Source organism: Sphaerodactylus townsendi, linkage group LG15, assembly GCF_021028975.2.
Source record: "Sphaerodactylus townsendi isolate TG3544 linkage group LG15, MPM_Stown_v2.3, whole genome shotgun sequence".
NCBI classification, from domain to species: Eukaryota; Metazoa; Chordata; class Lepidosauria; order Squamata; family Sphaerodactylidae; genus Sphaerodactylus; species Sphaerodactylus townsendi.
Genome location: NC_059439.1, coordinates 13,201,036 through 13,223,002, shown reverse-complemented (window position 1 = coordinate 13,223,002; position 21,967 = coordinate 13,201,036). Strand labels below are relative to the sequence as shown.

The window sequence follows — 21,967 nt, the reverse complement described above, 5'->3', positions numbered from 1 at the left end:
TGAAGAATGCCACGATCCCACGAACCACCTGAAGATTCTATGAAGCCGACTATTACCAGCATCTGGCTTCTCATTTGTGGGTTTTCAAATTAACTTAGAGAATCTTGAGCATAGGACACAAATGTTGATGTGTGATTGATGCTGAAGAGCCATGATATGTACCACAGCCCCACTGCAGACATTGTTCACACTATTGAATTAGTAAACTGTTAAGTTATTCAGTCCTTTGCCTGCTAGCCACTCTTGTGCAAATTGTTCTGGTTTTGTATATGAGTTGCCCAACCTCCTTTGTTCTATGTACAATAAGGTATCAGGACCAGCTTTCTTAAATAAGAACGTTCAGACCCTGTATCCCCACAAGCCACCCCTCACCTTGATTTCATACATCTTCAGCTTCCGCTTGAGGCAGGCGTTCTCACGCTCAAGCCCGGTCAGGCGGTTCTTGATGTCATCGTAGGCTGTGATGAGAGCAAAGTGGGAGGCGGAGCACATCTCGCTAGAGAGGTCCGTGTTGGGGCTGTCCAGCCATTCGTCCTCCTGGACCAAGGCATCTTGGGTAAGGATGCTGATGTCATCCTCAAACATGGAGTCCATGGCACGGTCTGGAGTGGGAGAGCATTTAGGAAGAAGGGCCGGAGCCTGGCAACTTCCGGCTGTGGAGAAAAGACAAGAAATGTGAGCAAGTAGCCAACCAGTGAATAGGAGTCACATCCTCCATCCTGCCCTAAATTAAGGACACCTTTACTAAGCTCACCTATTTCTCCGGTTGGTATGGTTTTAAGTCCTCACGGAGGGCTTCCTGTTATGCGCCAATGCAAACGAATGCTGCTAGTCCTCATTGTGAAAGCACTTCTCCTTCCTTCCGCTGATCATGAGTAAATTCAGAAAAATGATTTGCCTTCCTCTCCCCAAAAACTGGCATGCTCAAATCTATTTTTTTTTAATTTGTTTCACTCCTATTTCTGCTTTTTTCCCTAATGGGGAACCAATTTTTCTCTCCTCCGTTTTATCCTCAAAACAACCTTTTGAGGTAGGTTAGGATTAGGGTGTTTGACTGGCCCAAGGCGACACAGCAAGCTTCCATAGCAGAGTAGAGATTCAAAACTGGGTCTCCCAGATCATAGTCCAACACTAACCACTATACCACACTGGTCCTCCAATCTACCCATAACAATATGATGGTTTTTGCTCAGGTGCAAATCCAGTATCCTAATCCCAAACAACTGCAGAAAGAGATCAGGGGCAGAAGCACAAACCCAGATTGGATAACCTGTTTGTGACACCATTTTCCCAAGTCTATTAAATTAAATGTCCCTTACCCCACCCCGAAATAACATTGGGAGATATACTTCCTACTTACTTACAAAAAGGATCTGTTATTCTACAATTCTCCCAGCTTCATCATCTGCATTGACTTATCCCTTCTCTCTTCCTCGTTCAACAGTTATTTGAGGGTAATGCTGATCTCTATTCAAGGACTCTTCTTCCCCTCCTCCTTTATTTCTGCATGATTCACTTATCTGGGCATGCCTTTCAAGTGCAAAGAGAGTCAACCAGAACAGTGACTCATACAGAGTTATGCAAGAGGCTCCTTCTGAGGTTCGCTAATTCTTCTGCATTACAAACAACTGAACAGTCCAACTGCACCTGACACAGAGATGCACCAGAACTAGCAGCCCCTGGCAGAGGCTAATTTGGAAGGAGGCAAGACCAGAAGACAGTAAGCATCCAGAGATTCAGAAGGCAGCCTCTCCTAAGTGTATATTTGAGGGTTGTCAGCACCTTTCGGTTATGTGTTTCTCAAAGAACTCCAGCAGATCTCTCATGACATACTCATGGGTCAGTTTGAAAATACTGCCCCGCTAGGGAAATCCCTGGCCCAAAACAGATCCGGCTGGCCTCTACAAGGGCCAGGGCTTTCACAGCCCGGGACCCTACCTGGTGGAACAGGCTCCCTAAGGAGACCAGGGCCCTGCGGGACCTTCAAAGTTTCCACAGGGCCTGTAAAACGGACCTGTTCCGCCAGGCTTTTGGCCAGCCGGGATAGCCATCAGACCCTCGTGTCATCCGGGGCCCCCATGGATGGGATTGGGGGGAGGGAACTGTCGCCATATTGATTGTTTTAAATTACAGACTGCATTACTGTTTTATGTTTTATCTTATATATTAAATTATGATGTACACCGCCCTAAGCCGACTGGGGAGGGTGATCTAAAAATAAATCAATGGATGGATGGATGGATGGATGGATGGATGGATGGATGGATGGATGGATGGATGGATGGATGGATGGATGGATGGATGGATGGATGGATGGATGGATGGATGGATGGATGGATGGATGGATGGATGGATGGATGGATGGATGGATGGATGGATGGATGGATGGATGGATGGATGGATGGATGGATGGATGGATGGATGGATGGATGGATGGATGGATGGATGGATGGATGGATGGAATTGCTGAATTGCTGACATATAGTGAGATTTTTAAATCTTTGCTCCTTTGCCTTTCACAGATGAGGGTGGGGGAATCATTATGCCTCCAAGCCAGAGGCAAGCTGAAGAAATTCAAATGCTACCAGTCATGCAGTAGTGAAAGCAAAGTGGCCCGAGAAACAACAGCCTTCCACAGACCTCCTTCCCTAATCCAAAATGTGATAATTATAATCAGAACTCTACACAATTCAAGAGTGCTCCAAAGTACGTGCAGAGCACCTCTCACTCATTTCTGAGGAGCTGAACTCAATTCCCACCCATGCAGCTCTAGGGAAAGGAATTCCAGTTCAGGCATGAATTTCATGTTCAGGCATGAATTCCAGTTCAGGCATGAATTTACAGGCCCTGTGGAAACAGCAACTCTTGTTTCAAGAAAGTGATGGTTTTGGTTTGTTGAAGATTGTTATGACTTTATGCTTTGTATTTATTTGTATGGGCATAGTTACTCTTCACATTGATATAAGATTTAAAGAAATTAATCCCCCATCTTGAGAAAGCAAGCCCAGTTTGTTACTCAGGAGAAAGGGGAAACAGACACACTCAGCACACGTTCAAAAAGGATGGTGTCTTAAAATGAAAAAGTCGAACAATATCCATTAATTATCAAAGGTACGATCCACAGGGAAGCGTTTGTTGTGCATTAAAATTTCTTGGCCTTCCCCAGCTCCCATTTATTTCAATGGTGGTTATGGAGGAGTTAGAACTACTTGGCCATCTAAAATCTGGTACCCGAGGCAACTACGTGGACTTTCTGGTGACCGTGACACTGCTTGTATATTTTTTTAAAAAATTGTGCAAATCCATCCTTTATTGACATACTAAGTTTTTCATGCCATTACATTATGAAAAAAGTAATTTTTATATATATATATATATAAAAACATGACAATACCACTATTTGACATTCCACCTTTGACATTCCTAACAAGGAAAATATCAATTAAAAATTAACATTTGAACATTACTTCCAGTTACCTTCACCAGATTTCTTCAAACTGTATATATACTTATCTATTAATAAGACTATAATTAGATTTTAACTATTTATAACATTACACAACCTACTGCAATATTATCATTCTTATAACTTCATTGAATATAATCTACCGATTCTTTCCACTCTAATATGAATTCCATTTCAAACTTTCAAACTCATATAACCAGTCAGTTTAGTCAGTCTTACAAACTCCATCACTTGATGCCTTTCTTGCACCGTTGGAATCCCTTAAGTTTTCCAATTTTTGGCCCAAATTATTCTTGCAGCAGTGGATAGGTAGCTAAACTAACTGGCATATCTCTTATCTTTCTTAACAGGTAGAATTCCTAGCAAGTACAATTCAGGCTTCATCTCTACCTTATCATTTAAGACATTTGATATTTCTTTATGTATCCGTTGCCAGAAAACTTTAGCCTTCCTGCAAGACCCCCAGTGATGAAACAAAGGACCTAATTCCTTTCTGCATTTCCAACACCTGTCAGAAACTTGTTTCATCTTAGCTAGTTTATGAGGTGTCATGTTCCAATGAAAAAGCATCTTATCGTTCTCTTTAATATAATAACTCTTTGTGAAGTTTGAATCTCTGGTCCATAATTTTTCCCAGGTGTCTATCATAATATTGCATCTCACATTTCAAGCCCAACTGATTAAGATAGTCCTTTACATTCTCTTTCTCTGTGTCTAAAGCTAGACAGGCTTCATACATCTTTTTTTATCAGATGTGAATTTGACTTCAATAAATAATTCTCTAATACATCTGTGTCTGTTACCATGTTAAAAAATGTCTTATCTTTGCCCAAACAGTTCTTAAACTATGTACCTACCAATCACAGTTTCTCTCTGATATCTTGATCTCCTCCTGTGATTTTAGTCTATATTCTAATTTTCCATTTCTTACTTGATTTTCAATTGTTTCTAAGTATCTTATCTAACTGTCATTATCTGGCTTGCATCTACCAAGCAGCACTTCAGGTGGTGAAACCCGGAGCAGCAAATGACGGTACATTCTCAGTTTGTATTTCTTCCAAATTCTTAACAAAGGAAACCTAATGGGAAGGTGGAGGAACCGTTTGCTAACTTTGTCCTTATTATTCCAGAGATAGGCGTGCCAACAGAATCTCAAGCCCACACCTCCCAACACCAAAGGTCTAATGTCTTTCAACATAAACCACTCCTTTAACCAAACTAAACGTTCAGCTTCAACATGCAATTTAATTTGGTAGCATCAGATCCTCACTGTTCTTTGCGTTGGTCAGTGTTTTATATGTAACCCCGGTCTTTCTCTCCCCCACCCCCATATACATTTCGTTAAGTCTGTTTACCAGCTGTGCGTTTATAAAAATGTACAAATAAACTGCTTGTTTATTTTGATAAACGTACAAGACCCCTTCTCATCCTCTTTTAATACCTTTGTGCTCAAACCAAAAGGGAGGCTTTTTTCCACATGTGCAGATCACCACAGATTTTCCCAGCAATCAAACCTTGTATCTTGGAAATGTTTCCTGTGTGATCATTCAGCATACCTCCTTTCCCTTCCCACTGCCATTTTGGGGGCTTCCCCTCTTGTTCCTTCAGCTGCACATGCTATAGCTGAAAACCTATTATTCCTGATGGGGATGGGATGTTATCCATCACACAGAAGAACAACCCCCCCTTTTGTGCAGGGGCTCTAGTGTTACTGCACAGTTACATATTGAAGTGACAATTCAAAAATATCTCAGCCTCCATTTCTACTATTGAGAACTATCAATCCAAAAAGGAAGCCAAAACAACTCCTAGAACAGGTGAAATTGCCTGAAGAAACAGAAGCACATAGGCCCCTCTCTCTCTCTCTCTCTCTCTCTCTCTCTCTCTCTCTCTCTCTCACACACACACACACACACACACACACTTTCCAGCAATATTTGATCTGCAGCAACATGGGATTATTTCAGCAGTCTTTGATTACATGCAGCGATTACTCACAGTACTCTTTTCAATTGCCTCCAGGTTCAAAATCACTCACTGCCCTAACGTGACATTGGTCATTTGATCTGTACTTGACAAAGCTGAACCAATGGACCATGCTAGCTTGTATCTCTGTCTCAGCGTTAAGATCACAAGTGCTATGTGAAATTAACAAAGTTGATCCAATCAGCCATGCTAGTTTACATCTCTGCCTCCATGATGCGTTTTTAATTCAATATAATAAACAGAAAAAAAGTCTTTTTGAAACTGTGGAGGAGGGGAACAGAAAATGGCTGAAGGGGGAGTTGGGCAATGACATGGGGCATCAATATGGGTGTTTGCACAAAATGGAAGCAAAAAAAAAAACCCCTACGGGAGCAGGCACCATTACTGAAAGAACAGAAACACAAAGCTTCCCGCCACCCCAGAACTACTTTTTCAACTTTATTAGAACTGGAGTTCCTGCAGAAGTACCTTGTCAGTTTCCTCCCGCAAAAGTAACTTCTCTTGGCAATTTCACTCACTCACAACTGCAGAGGAAGTGTATTTCTGCCTTAAGGCTGCATCACTAATGCAAGATGAAATTGACAGAGCTGATACAATTCATCGCTAATGCAATATGACAAAAAAAAAAAAAACCCACCAAAATTAAATTCCTTCCAAAAATAGAGAGCAAGGGGGATGAGAAAATGGCTGAAAGGGAGGTTGGGTGACTACAAGGGTACATAGAAAGGCTTAGGGGTTTGGTGGGGTGGAGAAATAAACACCGTTTCAACATCATTGCATGCTCAAGGGAACGTGGCTTGGAAAAGGATTTTTAAAATTGCAGTAAAAATGCTTGGGAAAACAGCGGAGGGAGCATGTTTCCAGAGCCAAACAGAGGGGGCGGGGGGGACATGCAAAACTTGAAGAAAGAAAAGTAGCATTTGATGGCAAGACATGTTGTAAATAGCTCGGGTGGAAATGGCCCAAAATCTGGGATTTAATCCCGGGTGAGAATTCTCAACTATCCGACATTCAAGACGGAAGGTGTTATCGATCAACCAACTGCACAGATGGTGAGCTCAGAAAACTGCAGAATCAAGCAGGCCTGGCCCCAGAATATGTAAACACCAGACAAAGTTTTTGTTTGTTTTTTAAGAGAGAAAGTGAGAATACTCAATGGTTAAGTTGGGAGGAAATCTGGCATGGTACAAAAAGAACAACCAACACAGGAAAAGGTGGGAGTCCAGACTGTGTCATAGAAACTTGGACAGTGCAGCGATATTTTTAAGGTGGATGATGTGGGTGTACTTGTTAGAGACTGCAGATGCTGCTGAAAAAGAAGAGACTGAAATGTTTTGGCAGTCAATCACCGGTGAAATGAATGAATTTTATGCCACAAACACAACAATCCACCCTCGCCCTCTGTGTCAAAAAACTTGGAAGCAACTCCCTGCTACTGGCTGCGTTTTCATAGCCAGGAATGTGATGAGGAAAGCCCACTCCGCCCCTAAGCAGACTTTGAAAGGATACAGGGATAACACCCGGGCTGGAAGGTTGCTTTCTAAGGCTGCTTCCACATAGCAGCGATTTCCCCTCTTCCTGCAGTAGCACTAAGAACGCAGAGGCATTTATAGCAGGAGCAGAGCATTCACAAGGTATTTTCCCCTTTACTTTGCTGGAATCAGTCCCCCATACCTGCCATGCCCACCACAACCAATGGAAGGTTTTTTAGGCATTAAAAAAATTGGTAAAAGACATAACCACATAGCATTTTAAGTCCCCCAAAACCCTTGAAGGGAGGGGAACAAGAAAATGGTGCCACAAACGTTCCTCCCAGCCCCTCGCTACTGGGTCCCTCGTATCAGCCCAACATGCAGAAGAAAAAAAATTCAAGCTTTTGTTGCTAGGCATACAGCTGGGTAAACCTTCACCAGCTACCCTACAAAATGAAAAGCAGGTAAGAATTTATCAACTGCCCCTTCCTAAATCCTTGAAACAGAGCCAGGAAAAGCATCATGATACACCTAAGTTGGGAATTATTTTGCACAGTGAATACATCTCTCTTGCTTAGAAATGCTTCAGGGCCCCCCCAAACCATCCACAATTGTGAGGACTGACCTTGAATGCCAAACAGTTAAGGGTGGGTGTGCTCACTGTGACTTAAGGGGAGACATATCCAGACATTCCCACTTATTTCCCATTTTCCGTTCCTTGACCCGGGTAAATCAGCCACAAATCTGCCTTTGCTAAAATGTTGTGTGTCCCGCTCTTGAGTTGTTATGCTTCAGGTTTGAGGAATTAGGATTCTTTAAAGCAATTCAATACCTATCTGAAAGGAGAAGGCATCTTGTCTGTAGTGTGTGCGCTCATATATGCGTGCGCATGAACACAAAAGTGCCGAGCCGCGCTGTGCGCAGCCTGCCGTTCCATGCATTGCAGCTGCCAGGGTGTATTCTGAGCCGCTAGCAACAGACTCTACGACAACTTTTTTTATTGAACCAAAAGAACAAATTGTTCCTTAGTTTTCAAAATTAGTGTTGAACGGGGCCGTTGCTGATCTAGAAGTTGCTGTCTTCCTTCCAAAGGACTTCAAAGCCGAGAATCCAATGTGAAAATGCCAAATTAGAATTCATCAAGAAATTTAACACAATTTTGCACCCCCCAGGCAGGACATATGAGGTCAAATGTCCCCAATCTGTGGCCATTTAGTCACATGGGGAGTGGAATCGGCCCAGGTCCATACACTGACTTTGTTGGTTGGTCTTGGTGGGGGAGGGCAGCCACCCATATGTGGGAGACACCCCAAGAAAACTCAGATTTTGCAATGGGCTACATTTCCCCTAAATACGCCTGAGGCAGGCACAAGCACTTAGATTTCGTAACACACTATAAGTGCATGACCCATTACCGATATTGATTCATCCATACCATTATATGGTCTTTGTAAAACCCTTACTGAATCTGCTTAGAGTCTCTCTAATGAAATGTTACAGGGGAGAAACCACACAGACTTGTGGGGTGAATTTCCCTCTCCTCCACTATTTCTCTTTTTCTCTTACTTAGAAGAAGAAGAAGAAGAGTTGGATTTATATCTCCCTTTTCTCTCCTATAGGCGATTCAAAGGGACTAACAAACTCCTTTCCCTTCCCCCCTCACAACAAACACCCTGTGAGGTAGGTGGGGCTGAGAGAGCTCTGAAGAGCTGTGACTACCCCATGGTCACCCACCTGGCATATGCTGGAGTGAACAGACTCATCTGAATTCCCCAGATAAGCCTCCACAGCTCAAGCAGCAGAGCGGGGAATCAAACCTGGTTCCTCAGATTAGAGTACACCTGCTCTTAACCACTACGCCCCCATAGCTTCTTTCCCTTCCCATCCATAGATGGTAGCTGGAGAACTCCCATTGTTACACATGATCACCAGCCGACAGAGACCAGTTCACCTGGAGAAAATGGCTGCTTTGGAAGGTGGACTCTAAAGCATTATATTCCATTGAGCTCCCTCCTCTCCTCTCCCCGACCTCCACCCTCTTCAGGCTCCACCCCCAAAATCTCCAGGAATTTCCCAATGTGGAGCCCATAACCCTACCCCTCCACCAGCCAGCCAATCTTTCTCTTGTCCCCATCTTCAGGTTTTTGCCCTACTCTACCAACCCCATTCACCTACCTACCTATTGTCATCCATTTTCACCTACATTTATCATGACACATAAAACAAATGTAGAACTTTTTATAAAAGACGATCTACTCCAATCTGTCTAATATTCGGCATGGTAGGATACCTATTACTGTATTATTTTGCTTTTAACTTGCTAAACAGATCTATTTTTATTGCAATTTTATATTAGATTGTATTTTTACATTGATGTGTAGGGGTATTTACTGTCATTTGCTCTGGCTATTTCTATTTTTAAAAAATCTGAAGTGATTTGAATCCCTCGAAGTCAACCATCAAGTTATGTGGACTATTTCCTTGCTACTGAACTATATGTGAGACTGCAGAATGTGTCTGTGTAAACCCTGATCTATCTATGCCTATTAAAGGTTAATAAAGATAAAGATAAAGACCTACATTTATTAACTTCATTTATACTCCATATTTCTCCTCAGTGGGAACCCAAAGCTATTTACATCATTCCCTTCCCTCAATTTTAACCCCGTAACAATTTTGTGGGGTAGGTTAGAACGACAGTGTGCAACTGCCTTTCACAGGGTGGCTAATGTTGAACAGTGGCTAGTAGCGAGAGCTTGGTAAGTCATACAAACCAGGTGTTATCAAGTCACCCTGTTGTTGCTGCAAAGCTGGGCCCAATAAGTTCTTCAAAGGCCAAAAACAGGTCAAAAGAGCACTGGAAAAAGCTCTACCCCCTCTATCTGTCTTTTACTGATAAAAACTGAATATTGTGATTGCCTAGCAACAACCACTGAGGACTTCCATTTCTTAAAACTACATGCTCCTTTTATAATCTCGAGCAGGGGTCTGCAACCTGCAGCTCTCCAGATGTTCATGAACTACAAATCCCATCAGCCCCTGCCAGCATGGCCTATTTACCAATTGGCCATGCTGGCAGGGGCTGATGGGAATTGTAGTTCATGAACATCTGGAGAGCCGCAGGTTGCAGACCCCTGAATTCTGGAGGGTTTTTTTTTTAACCCTCTCTTATATATTTGTTTACATTTCATATTTTTCTGCAAACCTAGAATATTCTTCAGGTTTGTAGAAAGATCTGCCTTGTCTGTTCACAGATCCAGTCACCAGATGTGAGTGTTCTCAGATTTGGCTGACTTGACTATTAGAATATACAACTGTAAGGCCTGAGAATTACATGGCGGGGGGATCCCATCTTTCCCCCTCCCCCATTATTGGGTCTAAAGCACCTCCTGGCATCCACTGTGGCCAGGCCTGGGGCAGTTCCCAGCATCCAACACAGCCAGGTCCAGAGCATTCCCAGCTTCACCAGCCATCAGCTTTGAAGCTTAAAGGTAAAAGTGTTGTCTGTGCATGTACAGACAGCACATTTTATTTCAGGGGGGGATCTAAATGTCCATTATTAAAAAAAAGAGTTCAGATTTTTCTGCAAACCTGGGAGGCTCCTCAGGTTTGTACATGAAAATCCATCTCATGTTGGTGTGGTCCCAATGCATGGATTTAGATATCCACAGATGGGAGCCACAGTTCACTATTGGATAGATAATGATACTCAATCTGTCTATCAACAGTTGAAGATAGTTCTCAGCCACTCTACTTGGACTAATTACTTCTTGATCAGTTTGTCTTTTTATATTAACTTCTCATAACTTTTTCATACCCGCCCACACCCTTTCTGCTGCTTTAAGTCCAAGGACAAGATGTAGCTGCTTGAAATGTACAATCCTGCACATCTGATGAAGCAAACTCTGATTTATGAAAGCTCCTGGGATCAATTTTGTTAGTCTTTGAGGTGCCACCAGACTCCTCTTCAATTTAGCCAGAAACTTAAGCAATCTGTATTAGCTTTCCTTGGCGGGGGCGGGGGGCATCCTCAAAGCTCTGGAGAGGGTTTGGATGGTTACCCACTTAGAGAATTTGCTCTCCCAATATAGGTCCACATGTCAGCTGACACTGATTCAAGGTCCCCGTGTGCCTTTCCTGAGTGGTTCATTTAACCTTCACTGTTTCAGTCACTGCTCTGGCTTTAAGGAATGGTTTGTTTACCAGAAGAGAAGCATCAAGCACCTTTTGGGGGGCAAATGTTCAGCGGCTGCGTAAGGTGGTGCTTTTCCCATGAGCCTCTGGAAATTGAAATGTTTTGGCATTAGTCCAGAGCGGAGAGAAAAATTCACCAGCTTTTAACACTTGTATTTTCTAGGAGGAAGCCAAATGTTCCCTGGATATGAGGTGAATTCGGTGTCTGTTTTGGTAAAACTTATACTCCATTAATGGGAAGGGTGAAGCATTAGCCAGTATTTTTAAGGGAGAAAGAAGCAGTTTGTAAATGCTTGAAAGAAGCCTATAAAGATAATGCCTCTCATTTCCCAAAGCATCTTATGATCTCTTTTGCAATAAGCCCACAGCTAAATAAACCTGCAAAAGTGCATTAATCAGCATATAAATCTGCTAAAAGTTTGGTTGATTAATCTGTTGGGACAATATTAAAAGACGAGGGCAAGCTTGCTGGGTGACCTTGGGTCAGTCAACACACTCTCAACCCAACCCACCTCACAGGGTCACAGTGAGAATCAAATGTAGGAGAGAAGATGGATAAGTCCCTTTGGAGGCCCACTAGGGAGAAGGGAAGGGTATAAATAAACAAGGAGCTGGACTAGGCTAGGAGTGGGCTACCTATGGTGCTCCAGATGTTCATGGACTACAATTCCCATCAGCCCCTGACAGTATCGCCAATTGGCCATGAAGGCAGGGTCTGATGGAAATTGTAGTCCATGAACATCTGGAGAACCAGAGGTAGCCCACCCCTAAGGTAGACCATTGGCCTGATCCAGCCCAAGGTCCAGCAATCCTATATAGAGGAGGAGAAGAAAAAGAAGAAAAAGAACCATGCTTTGCTCTACCTTTAAGGAGTCTTAAACCAGCTTACACATTTCTCACCCTCCTCTCCCCACAACAGATACCTTGTGAGATAGGTGGGTTTGAGAGAGTTCTGAGAGAACAATGACTAGTGAGCAGCAGTGGCATAGGAGGTTAAGAGCTCGTGTATCTAATCTGGAGGAACCGGGTTTGATTCCCCGCTCTGCCGCCTGAGCTGTGGAGGCTTATCTGGGTAATTCAGATTAGCCTGTACACTCCCACACACGCCAGCTGGGTGACCTTGGGCTAGTCTCAGCTTCTTGGAGCTCTCTCAGCCCCACCTACCTCACAGGGTGTTTGTTGTGAGGGGGGGAAGGGCAAGGAGATTGTAAGCCCCTTTGAGTCTCCTACAGGAGAGAAAGGGGGGATATAAATCCAAACTCTTCTTCTTCTTCAAGGTCACCCAGCAGCCCTCATGTATAGGAGCAGGGGAAAAACCCCAGTTCACCAGATTATAGCCCACTGCTCTTAACCATAATGCCTGGCCTTCAGATCCCTGCTCAACTCGGTAGCCACAGCACCCCAGATAACTCCTTGGTGGCTGCATACAAAATCCCATGGGCGGAAGGTGGGGAGTCGATGCCTAAGCCCAATCTTTCCCAATGTAATCAACCGTGAATTCGATCTGCTCACGCATGCTTAGCGAGCCAATGTGATAAGGAGCTATATTTCCAAGCTATTTCCATTGAGCAACCCCAACAAGCTCTCCAAAACTCTTGCTTCCAAGAGGCGCCCCCACTCCCTTCTTGCTTTTCTTGAGAGCCGCAGAGAGCTTGTTAGCGCCCCCCTCACCCCACCCTTCCATTGTTTCTTTTCTTTGGGTAGTGATTTTTTTTTTGGAGGGGTTACCAAAAGAATTAGTATTTAAACACATTCAATTAAAGAAAAGCCCACACACATCCGAGAGTAACGCATCATTAGCAAGGTTGCTTTTTTTTTTTAAGTACCACCCAGGGTTGGAAGACAAAACATTGAAAAGAAAAAAAAATCTGGGGGAAAATGGAAGAAAGGATCATTTGGATTTCTGGAAGGGAACTTGAAAAGTGGCATTGTTGGATCAATTGCGATTCTAGGATTATTCCAGGACATCCCAGCAAGGACCCCGCGTGCCCCAGCGTCTTTAACTGGAATCTGCCTGCTGTAAATTAGCATGGCAGCTGAAGGAAATGGGAGAGGTATGACTCAGTTATCAAGACTTGCTTTAGACTCAAAGAAGAAGAAGAGGAGTTTGGATTTATATCCCCCCTTTCTCTCCTGTAGGGAGACTCATAGGGGCTTACAAGTTCTTTTCCCTCCCTCCCCCCCTCCCTCCCCCCGCAACAAACACTCTGTGAGGTGGATGGGGCTGGGAGAGATCTGAAAAACTATGACTAGCCCAAGGTCACTCAGCTGGCATGTGTTGGGAGTGAACAGGCTAATCTAGTTCCCCAGATAAGCCTCCACAGCTCAAGGGGCAGAACGGGGAATCAAACCCGGTTCTCCAGATTAGAGCACACCTGCTCTTAGCCTACTACTCTCGGCCCCCTTTCCTCACTAGCTGCCTGTGGTGAAGAGAGGAAAGGAAAGGAGTTTGTAAGTCGCTTTGAGACTCCTAAAGGGGGATTAGATGTCTGAGGGGGGGATATGATTGAAGTCTATAAAATTATGCATGGGATAGAAAATGTTGACAGAGAGACATTTTTCTCTCTTTCTCACAATACCAGAACCAGGGGGCATTCATTGAAAATGCGGAGAATTAGGACTAATAAAAGGAAACACTTCTTCACGCAACGTGTGATTGGTGTTTGGAATATGCTGCCACAGGAGGTGGTGATGGCCACTAACCTGGATGGCTTTAAAAGGGGCTTGGACAGATTTATGGAGGAGAAGTCAAAGATTGCAAATGCCTTAGCAGACCAGGTGCTCAGGAGCAGAAGCAGCAGAAGGCCATTGCTTTCACCTCCTGCATGTGAGCTCCCCAAGGCACCTGGTGGGCCACTGCAAGTAGCAGAGAGCGGGACTAGGTGGACTCTGGTCTGATCCAGCAGGCTAGTTCTTATGTTCTTATGTTGAGAAAAGTGGGGATTCAATCCAAACTCCTCCTCTTCTTCTTCTCCTCCTCTATAAACATTGTTCCAGGCTAGCAGCAGGGCTGCAGCAACTGGCAGAGTACCAGCTTCGCGTGAACTTCCCAGGTTCAAGTCCTGGCACCTCCAGTTAAAATGATCAGAAAGGCGGGAGATCAGATTGGAGGAAAGAGATTCTGGAGAGCGACTGTCAGTCAGAGTACGCAATACGGCCTTCGACAGATCAAGGGTTTGACTCAGAAGAAGGCAGCTTCGTGTAGTATTTAGGGTTGGCGCTGTGGGCTCAGTGGTGGAACCCCTGCTTTCTATGTAAAACATCTCAGGTTCAATACCTGGGCCCCCTAGCAGGAAACCTGAAACAACTCTACCTGAGACCTTGGATAGCTGCAGCCAGCAAGCATAGACAATGCTGGGCCAACGGCCTGGAAAAATCAAACTCCAGTGTAAGAGAGGCAGTGTAAAAAGTCACGCATGAACTTGATTGAACGTCCCACTCATGGCTGTAGGACGCTGCCAGCCATCAGGATCGTATCATGGTCATTTGTGCCAGTACAGGCTGTTAAAAGTAGCTGGAAATGTCCCTCTTTGCATCTGTGAGTCAGAGGAACATACTGTCTGCTGTTGCCTTGGGAGCAAATGAACCAAGAGAGGCCAACAGAAGCTCCCGGGCACCAGTGAGAAGGCCCAAACCGAGACTGATGCCAAAAAACACCACCCAAGCCGGGTCTCGAATGGGACGAGTGCTCTCGGGCACACAAGCCCTTCTGAAAAGCCTGGAAACGTGATGTCAGAGATAGTGACTGTTCTCATTTTAGCTCTGCCCCAAACCGGAGTCATTCCTTCTGCCCAATACTGAGTCACTCGTGGTGTGAAAAGGAAAGCTGCCCCAAGGAATTGAAAGCAATTAGGCAAACATCTTCTTCGTCACAGCCCAGTAATTGGAGATGGGGCAGAGAGAGACTCCAGTCCCTCAAAAGGGAAAGTCAGAAAGGGCTCCACTTAGTAGACGGCAACAAGGGCCACAAAGCTGTCTAGGATTATTGCACTGGATAAGCTCACCTCCCTTGGTCCTGTGTTGGGAGAATCTCAAGGACATATGAATTCAAGTACAAAAATTCTGCATGAATCCTGCTGCCTTTGATACATACATACATACACACACACGCACACACGCACAATATGCGCCAAGAAAAGTGGATTGTCTGGGGCTTCAAGTCACAGTTATATCCAGCAGCAGCAGCGGTTAGCACAACACGTGGACATCCACAATTGGTGGGAGGGCTACTGTACATTCCTCTTTGGAATTCCATACATGGGTGGCATTATCAAGGGGGTGAGATATGAGATCCTACTGGGGGGGGGGGAGAAGGAGGGGAGAAGGAGAGGAGGAGTTTGGATTTATATCCCCCCTTTCTCTTTTGAAAGGAGACTCAAAGGGGCTGACAATCTCCTTTCCCTCCCATCACCCCTGTGAGGTGGGTGGGGCTGAGAGAGCTCCAAAGAACTATGACTAGCCCAGGGGTTGGCAACCTTTACCACCCAAAGAGCCATTTGGACCCATTTTCCATGGCCCCGAAGATCTACCAAGCCGGAGAGAGCCGGAGCCGCAGTATAAGACTGAAAGAGCTGCATGCGGCTCTGGAGCCGCAGGTTGCAGACCCCTGGACTAGCCCAAGGTCTCCCAGCTGGCGTGTGTTGGAGTGTACAAGCTAATCTAGTTCCCCAGATAAACCTCCACAGCTCAAGTGGCAGAGTGGGGAATCAAACCCAGTTCTCCAAATTAGAGTGCACCTGCTCTTAACCACTACGCCACACTGGCTCTCAGAGAAGAAGACCTGAAAGGGTGCAAAGCATCTGGCTCTTTGTGTGTACCAGCTCGGGGGGGGGGGGGGGGTTAAACTTTGGTCAAATCCAGCCCACTCTTCTGCTTTCCTTTATCTCCTTTTGGCCCCTTCTTATGGCACTTTCTCAAAGGACTTCAAAGTCATCGCTCTGCTTTTTGTACGTAGCTGGAAGCAGTGAGGCTATACGGTGTATCCCCAGTATCCACTGCAGCCCTCCACGCAGCGGAAGAGGTCAGGTGCTTTTCCCTCTGAAAACAAACCGAGAAGGGAGTTGCCTCCAAAGCCTGTGGTTTGAAAGCATTCAGAGAGCTTTTAACTCAAAAGTTTCCCTCTCTCATTATCTTTATGTCCCAAAGATCTACCCAAAAGTGATCTAGTGAATCATTATTCACACATGATTCCCTCATGTGTGAATTCCACACGTGCAGAATAATGCATTTTCAATCCACTTTCAGTGTACTTTACAGCTGTGCAGAATAGCAAAATCGACTTGCAAACAGTCGTGAAAGTGGATTGAAAGTGCATTATTCTGCATGTGCGGAAGGGGCCAAAGAGAGAAGAGTTGGACTTTATACCCTATTTTTCACTATCTTTAAGAAGTATCAAAACAGCTTGCGATCGCCTTCCCTTCCCCTCCCCCCATTAGGCACCTTGTAAGGTAGGTGGGGCTGAGAGAGTCCTGAGAGAACTGTGACTAGCCCAAGGTCACCCAGCAGGCTTCATGTGAAGGAGTGGGGAATTGAACCCAGTTCTCTAGGTTAGAGACTGCCACTCATGTGGAGGAGTGGGGAATCAAACCCAGTTTTCACTGTAGGGCCTTCCTTGGGCACTCTGCATATGTACAGATGAAATTTCCTTATTTCACCTGCACCAGGATCCTTGCACTTGAAAACAGATCCCAAGAATGAGTCCAAGCTCAAATTAATCCCAGAATCTCTTATCTGAAATGAGGGGAAGCAAATCAAAGTGTACAAGGTGATGAAAGATGAAACCCAGAAGGGAGCTCCCCCCCACCCTTAATTTTGAGTGGGACGTTCATTCTGCATTTGAAAACACAGGTTTTCTTCTAAGCTTCTTTGAAATTGGGAGGATTTTCAACCCTCCCTTCCCTCCACACACACAAAAACCACTTTTGAGAAAAATGTTGATTTGCATGCAGGATGCTGTCATTAGCTGTGATAACTAAATGGAAACTCCATGCACAGGGACAGTATACCTCTAAATGCTGGGATACTGGGGTCCAATAAGACAGGAAAGCTATCATTTGTTTGTGAGTTTTCAAGAGGCGTCTCACTGGCTGGCTGATGAAAAGAGAATTCTGGGACTGGATCAACCATAGACTGATCCAGCAAAGTAGTTATTATTTTAAACAGGTTGTGCCAAAATCCACATTAGACAAAATAGACTGAAAGACTAACACCTACGGGTCAGAGGCAGATTTTTTTTCAGCTTTTCATTAGGAGCACTTCCTCTGTCAAAAATATCAAATGCTTGGGGGGGGGGGGGGGGGGATTTCTCCTGAAGGAACCGAGATCCCATTCACACGTATGCAAGAGAGAGAACTTGAATGACTGCACCTGACTAAATCAGCAAGGTCTACGGTTGCAAAATATGGCACCGCAAATTAGAAAAAGAGCAGAGACAAGACCAAAGGGAATCAGGGGAGGCAGCTGGATGCAAACAGAACCAGGGCTGAGAAGGGAATTGGGGCCGTTCAATTTCCCTGAAAGGAAAAACACAAATAACACCTTTCCATTACTGCTAATTAATACGGGGCTCAATCCGTGGGGAAGTTCCTCTGCTCAAGCTTCACAGAAGCTGAATTGTATCTCTCTCTCCTTCTCTCTCCCTCTCTCTCTCTCAGTGGTGTTGATTCAGAAAAATCTTGGATGGTATCCAGCCTGTAGGGCGCCTCTCTCTGCCCCAACTGGAAGACAAAATAGCAACCAAGATCTACCTTCCGAGGTTCACCATTGGCCTGATAGCAGAGAAAGGGGCGGTTGACAAGAAAGCCTGGAGCCAATTAAACTCTATGGAGGTATCACAGTTATCACTGCACTGAACATTCAAGGCTGCCCAGATCCACGTGGCTGTGAAGTCCCGTCAATTTGCAGCCAACTCATGGCAACTCAGTAGAGTCTTCAAGGCAAGAGGCTAACAGAGGTGGCTTGCCATTGCCTGCCTCTGCATAACCACCCTGGTATTCCTTGGTGGTCTCCCATCCAATTAATAACCTGGGCCAGCTCTGCTTAGCTTCTGAGATCGGATGAGATTGGGTTAGCCTGGACCATCCAGGTCTGGGCAGATGCATCCATGCATCCTTGGATATTGCTAAACATATCATTAAACATATCAAGCTGCTTTTTACTGACCCTTGGACTATCAAGGTCAGCTGTGTACCTTGCCTGAAGCAGCTGTCCAGGGTCTTAAACGGAGGTGTTTACCATCTGATCCTTTTAGACACCAGGGATTAAAGATGAGAGTCCTGTGACACAGGGTGGTCAGCAGCAGTACTGCAGTCAAAGCTCTGCTCATGAGGGAAGTTGGCTTTAGATGACCAACTCAAGGTTGACACAGCCTTCCATCCTTTGTAGGTCAGTACAATGAGCACCCAGTTTGATGGGAATAAGGTGTAGATGACTGGGAAAGGCAATGGCAAGCCACCCCAAAAGTCCACCTAGAATCATAGAATCATAGAGTTGGAAGAGACCCTAAGGGCCATCAAGTCCAACCCCCTGTAATGCAGGAACACACAATCAAAGCCCACCTGACAGATGGCCATCCAGCTTCTTTAAAACCTCCAAAGAAGGAGACTCCACCACACTCTGAGGTAGTGCATTCCATTGTCGAACAGCCCTGACTGTCAGGAAGTTTTTCCTAGTGTTTAGGTGGAATCTCTTTTCCTTCACCTTGAACCCATGACTCCTGGTCCCAGTCTCTGGGGCAGCAGAAAACAAGCTTGCTCCTTCATCCACATGACATCCCTTCAAATATCTAAACATGGCCATCATGTCACCCCTTAACCTTCTCTTCACCAAACTAAACTTACCCAGCTCCCTAAATCTCTCCTCATAGGGCATGGATTCCAGACCTTTTACCGTTTTGGTTGCCCTCCTCTGGACCCATTTTGTAAAGGTTGTGATGTGATCCCATGGGTCATAATGACCCGGTGCTTGCACAAGGGACTGCCTTTACCTACTACCTGATCCTATTAGAAGAAGACAACTGGGATTGAACTCAGGACATTCTGCATGCCAAGCCAATGCTCTACCACTGAGCCGAAGTGCGACCCCTATAAGACTGAACACTTAAAGCTACTTTTGACCTATCAAGGTCAGCAACATCTATTTTGGCAGGCAATAGCTTTCCAAGGTCTCATGTGGAGACCCCTCAAGTCAATTCCTTAAATGGAGATGCCAGGAATTGAACCTTCCGCATGCAAACAGGGTGCTCTGCTGGTCGACCGTTCAACCATGACCCCTTCTGGCAGCGACTCACAACAGTGTCAAATTGAGAATGATTGCTATGATGCAACTGTGGCACAATATCCAGTGGTGTATAGGAGCAGAACAAGGGAGGAATTTTGGAAGATTCCACATCGGGTCAACAGAGGCCAGAAGCAGGAGGAGTCTTTAAGCAGCGGCAGGACCAACACTTGCCTGGGATGCTCTAGGCCAGTGGTGGCGAACCTTTGGCACTCCAGATGTTATGGACTACAATTCCCATCAGCCCCTGCCAGCATGGCCAATTGGAGTGCCAATGGTTCACCACTACGGCTCTAGGCTGGTCCTGCATTGAGCAAGGGGTTGAATTAGATGGCCTGTATGGCCCCTTCTAATTCTGTGAATCTAAGGCTCCTCTCCAGGGGGAGCAAAATACTCTCTGGACATGCTCAGAAGAACACTATTAGTGCTTTGGGTGTCGGGTTCTGCTGGTGGACCTGTGCCTCAGATTTGCAAGATTTGGGTTGGGACTTGGGAGATAAAAACAAGAGAGTTGTTGCAAATCAAAGGGCGTGCAAGGGGTCAGCTTGGAGCAACATGGTTACTGTCATATTGGGGACAGGAGGCCAAGCTCTCTGGAGGATACTGGGATTGGAATGGTGGGAGGGGATTTGACAAATTGAGAGGGCAAGGAGGTTAGGAAGTCAGTCTAGTCTGGGGAAGTCAATGCCCGACAAGACAGTTTATGATAAAGTGTTGGGCAGAGAGGGCATGAAAGAAGTGGTGAGAGGACCGGGTATTTGGGAGGTGGTATATAAAGGGAGAAATGAATCGCGATGGAAAAGTGAAAGGGACAGTGATGCCGGTGAAAGGGACAGGGAAACAGAAGCAGGCTCTATTAGCTGTGGGGGTAAGAAACAGAGAGGCCAAACGCCATTAGATTTCCATGCTAAGGGGGGGTACACTCCGAGGAGCATGGAAAGGGAAGGTGAGGGAGGGGGAAGGTTACAGATCCTGGGAGTGACAAAACGGATGGGGAAACAGATTCCCAGGAGACTCCCTGCCACTACAAGGGGGCACACTGGGTCAGAGTATATAGCAAGCAGCTGAGAAGTGGACAATTGACACTGGGCCAGAGGACAGCGTGTGCGAGACTGAATGGGCACAAACAAAACGGGGTGAGGGTGCTGTCCAGAGCCCCCGGCTGGCGGTTCTGTGGGTAGAAGGGGATGTAAACATTGGCTCAATCCCAGAGTTGAAGGGGGCACCAGGCATGGGGGAGGGGGCTGCAGGGAAGGAAAGCAGACCTGGATGGGGGGGCCAGGATCAGATCTGATCAGAGGAAGGGGGCAGCCAGCTGGGTGGATGGGGGTGGGGGGAGATGCACACAATTCAGGGGAGCAATTGAGAAAGGGGGAGAGGGGGAGGGGAGAGGGGGGCAGAGATTTTTTGGGAGGGCGATGACATAAACAAGAGGGGAAGAAAGCGGGGGGGGGGAAGCTTCTCCATCCCCCACCCCACCCGGCGATGGGCCGAGGTACGCAGCTGCCTATCCCAGGTTGCCCCCCCGGGGGGGTAGTCAGGTGGGTGGACCTCCCCCCACCCCGAGCATCGTCATCTGTAGCAGCGCTGGGATGGCATTCCTGGGAGGTGGGGGGGGGGGGAGAAAGCCCTCTTCTTTATCCCGGTTCATTCTTGCAAGGGGGGGGGGATAAGATTAGGGTCGGGGCGGGGGGGGGTCGCACTTACATCACCTCCCAGCTCGGTCGGGGGTCCATCCTCAGCAGCAGGCGCCAGTCGAAGGGAATGCTCTTTGGAGGCGCTTCTCGGCTCGGGATGGGGAGGGGAGTCTTCAGTCCCTTCTTCCCCTCCCCACCATCCCTGCTTCTTCTTCTTCTTCCTCTCCCTCTCTCTCTCAGCCCTCTTCTGCTGGCCGAGCTCCAGCTGATCTCTGCCCCCTTCCCCCACTGCCCAGCCTCACACCACCAAGCGTGGCAGCATCAGCCCGGAGCCAGAACCGGAACGCATCCCACGTGGTGGCATCACCTTTCGTGGCCTAGAGCCTGCTTGGACACACCTCCCCTTTTGCAAGGAAAAAAAGAGGGGGGGGGGCTTTTAGGAGAGGGCGGCAGGAAATGTTTGCAAAGGTTTCTTCCTCTCCCTCCTCCTCCTCCTCCTCCTCCTCCTCTGGCTGGCCTGCTTTCGCCTTTTCTCTTCCAGCTTCTGTTTCCTGCTCCTGATATCTCTCTCGCACACACAGAGCACAAGCAGGAAACAGTCACAGAGCAAAAGAGAGAGAGACCCTTTTTTTTTTTCTTTTAAAGAGAACCTGCAAGAACAACAAAACCTCCCCAATAAAACTGGTCCCAGCACAGGATGCAAAGACAAGTTGGCAGGATGGATGCCTGGCTGGTTGTTAGCGGGAGTTATAAAGATGCTCCATGTATTGTCCAAGGCTCTGCAAAGATGCTGTGTGGATTTGGACTTGGGGCCAGGCAGGGTTTGCAAAATCAGAATTGTCAGGGCTGACGCTGGAGAAACAGCTTAATTTTACTTTATTCATCTGTTTATATATTGTTTATGCTATCATTGAATTGTAATATTGTTAAAATTTATG

At 46.0% G+C, this 21,967-nt stretch overlaps 1 protein-coding gene across 2 annotated transcripts in view; it reads right to left on the bottom strand.

Annotated features, from left to right (window-relative positions):
* Window positions 1–21,741, bottom strand: part of TBKBP1 (TBK1 binding protein 1) — a 96,798-nt gene extending 75,057 nt beyond the window's left edge. Inside the window, exons 1-2 of one of the 2 annotated variants that reach the window (XM_048517864.1) lie at window positions 21,100–21,741; window positions 373–653 (exon numbers count right to left, since the gene is read on the bottom strand). In XM_048517864.1, coding sequence (XP_048373821.1) covers window positions 373–594 — 222 coding nt within the window. In that variant the 5' untranslated portion in view covers window positions 595–653; window positions 21,100–21,741. The remainder of the gene's footprint in view (window positions 1–372; window positions 654–21,099) is intronic. The other variant, XM_048517865.1, reaches the window with a different exon arrangement.
* Between the last annotated feature and the right edge of the window lie 226 nt (window positions 21,742–21,967).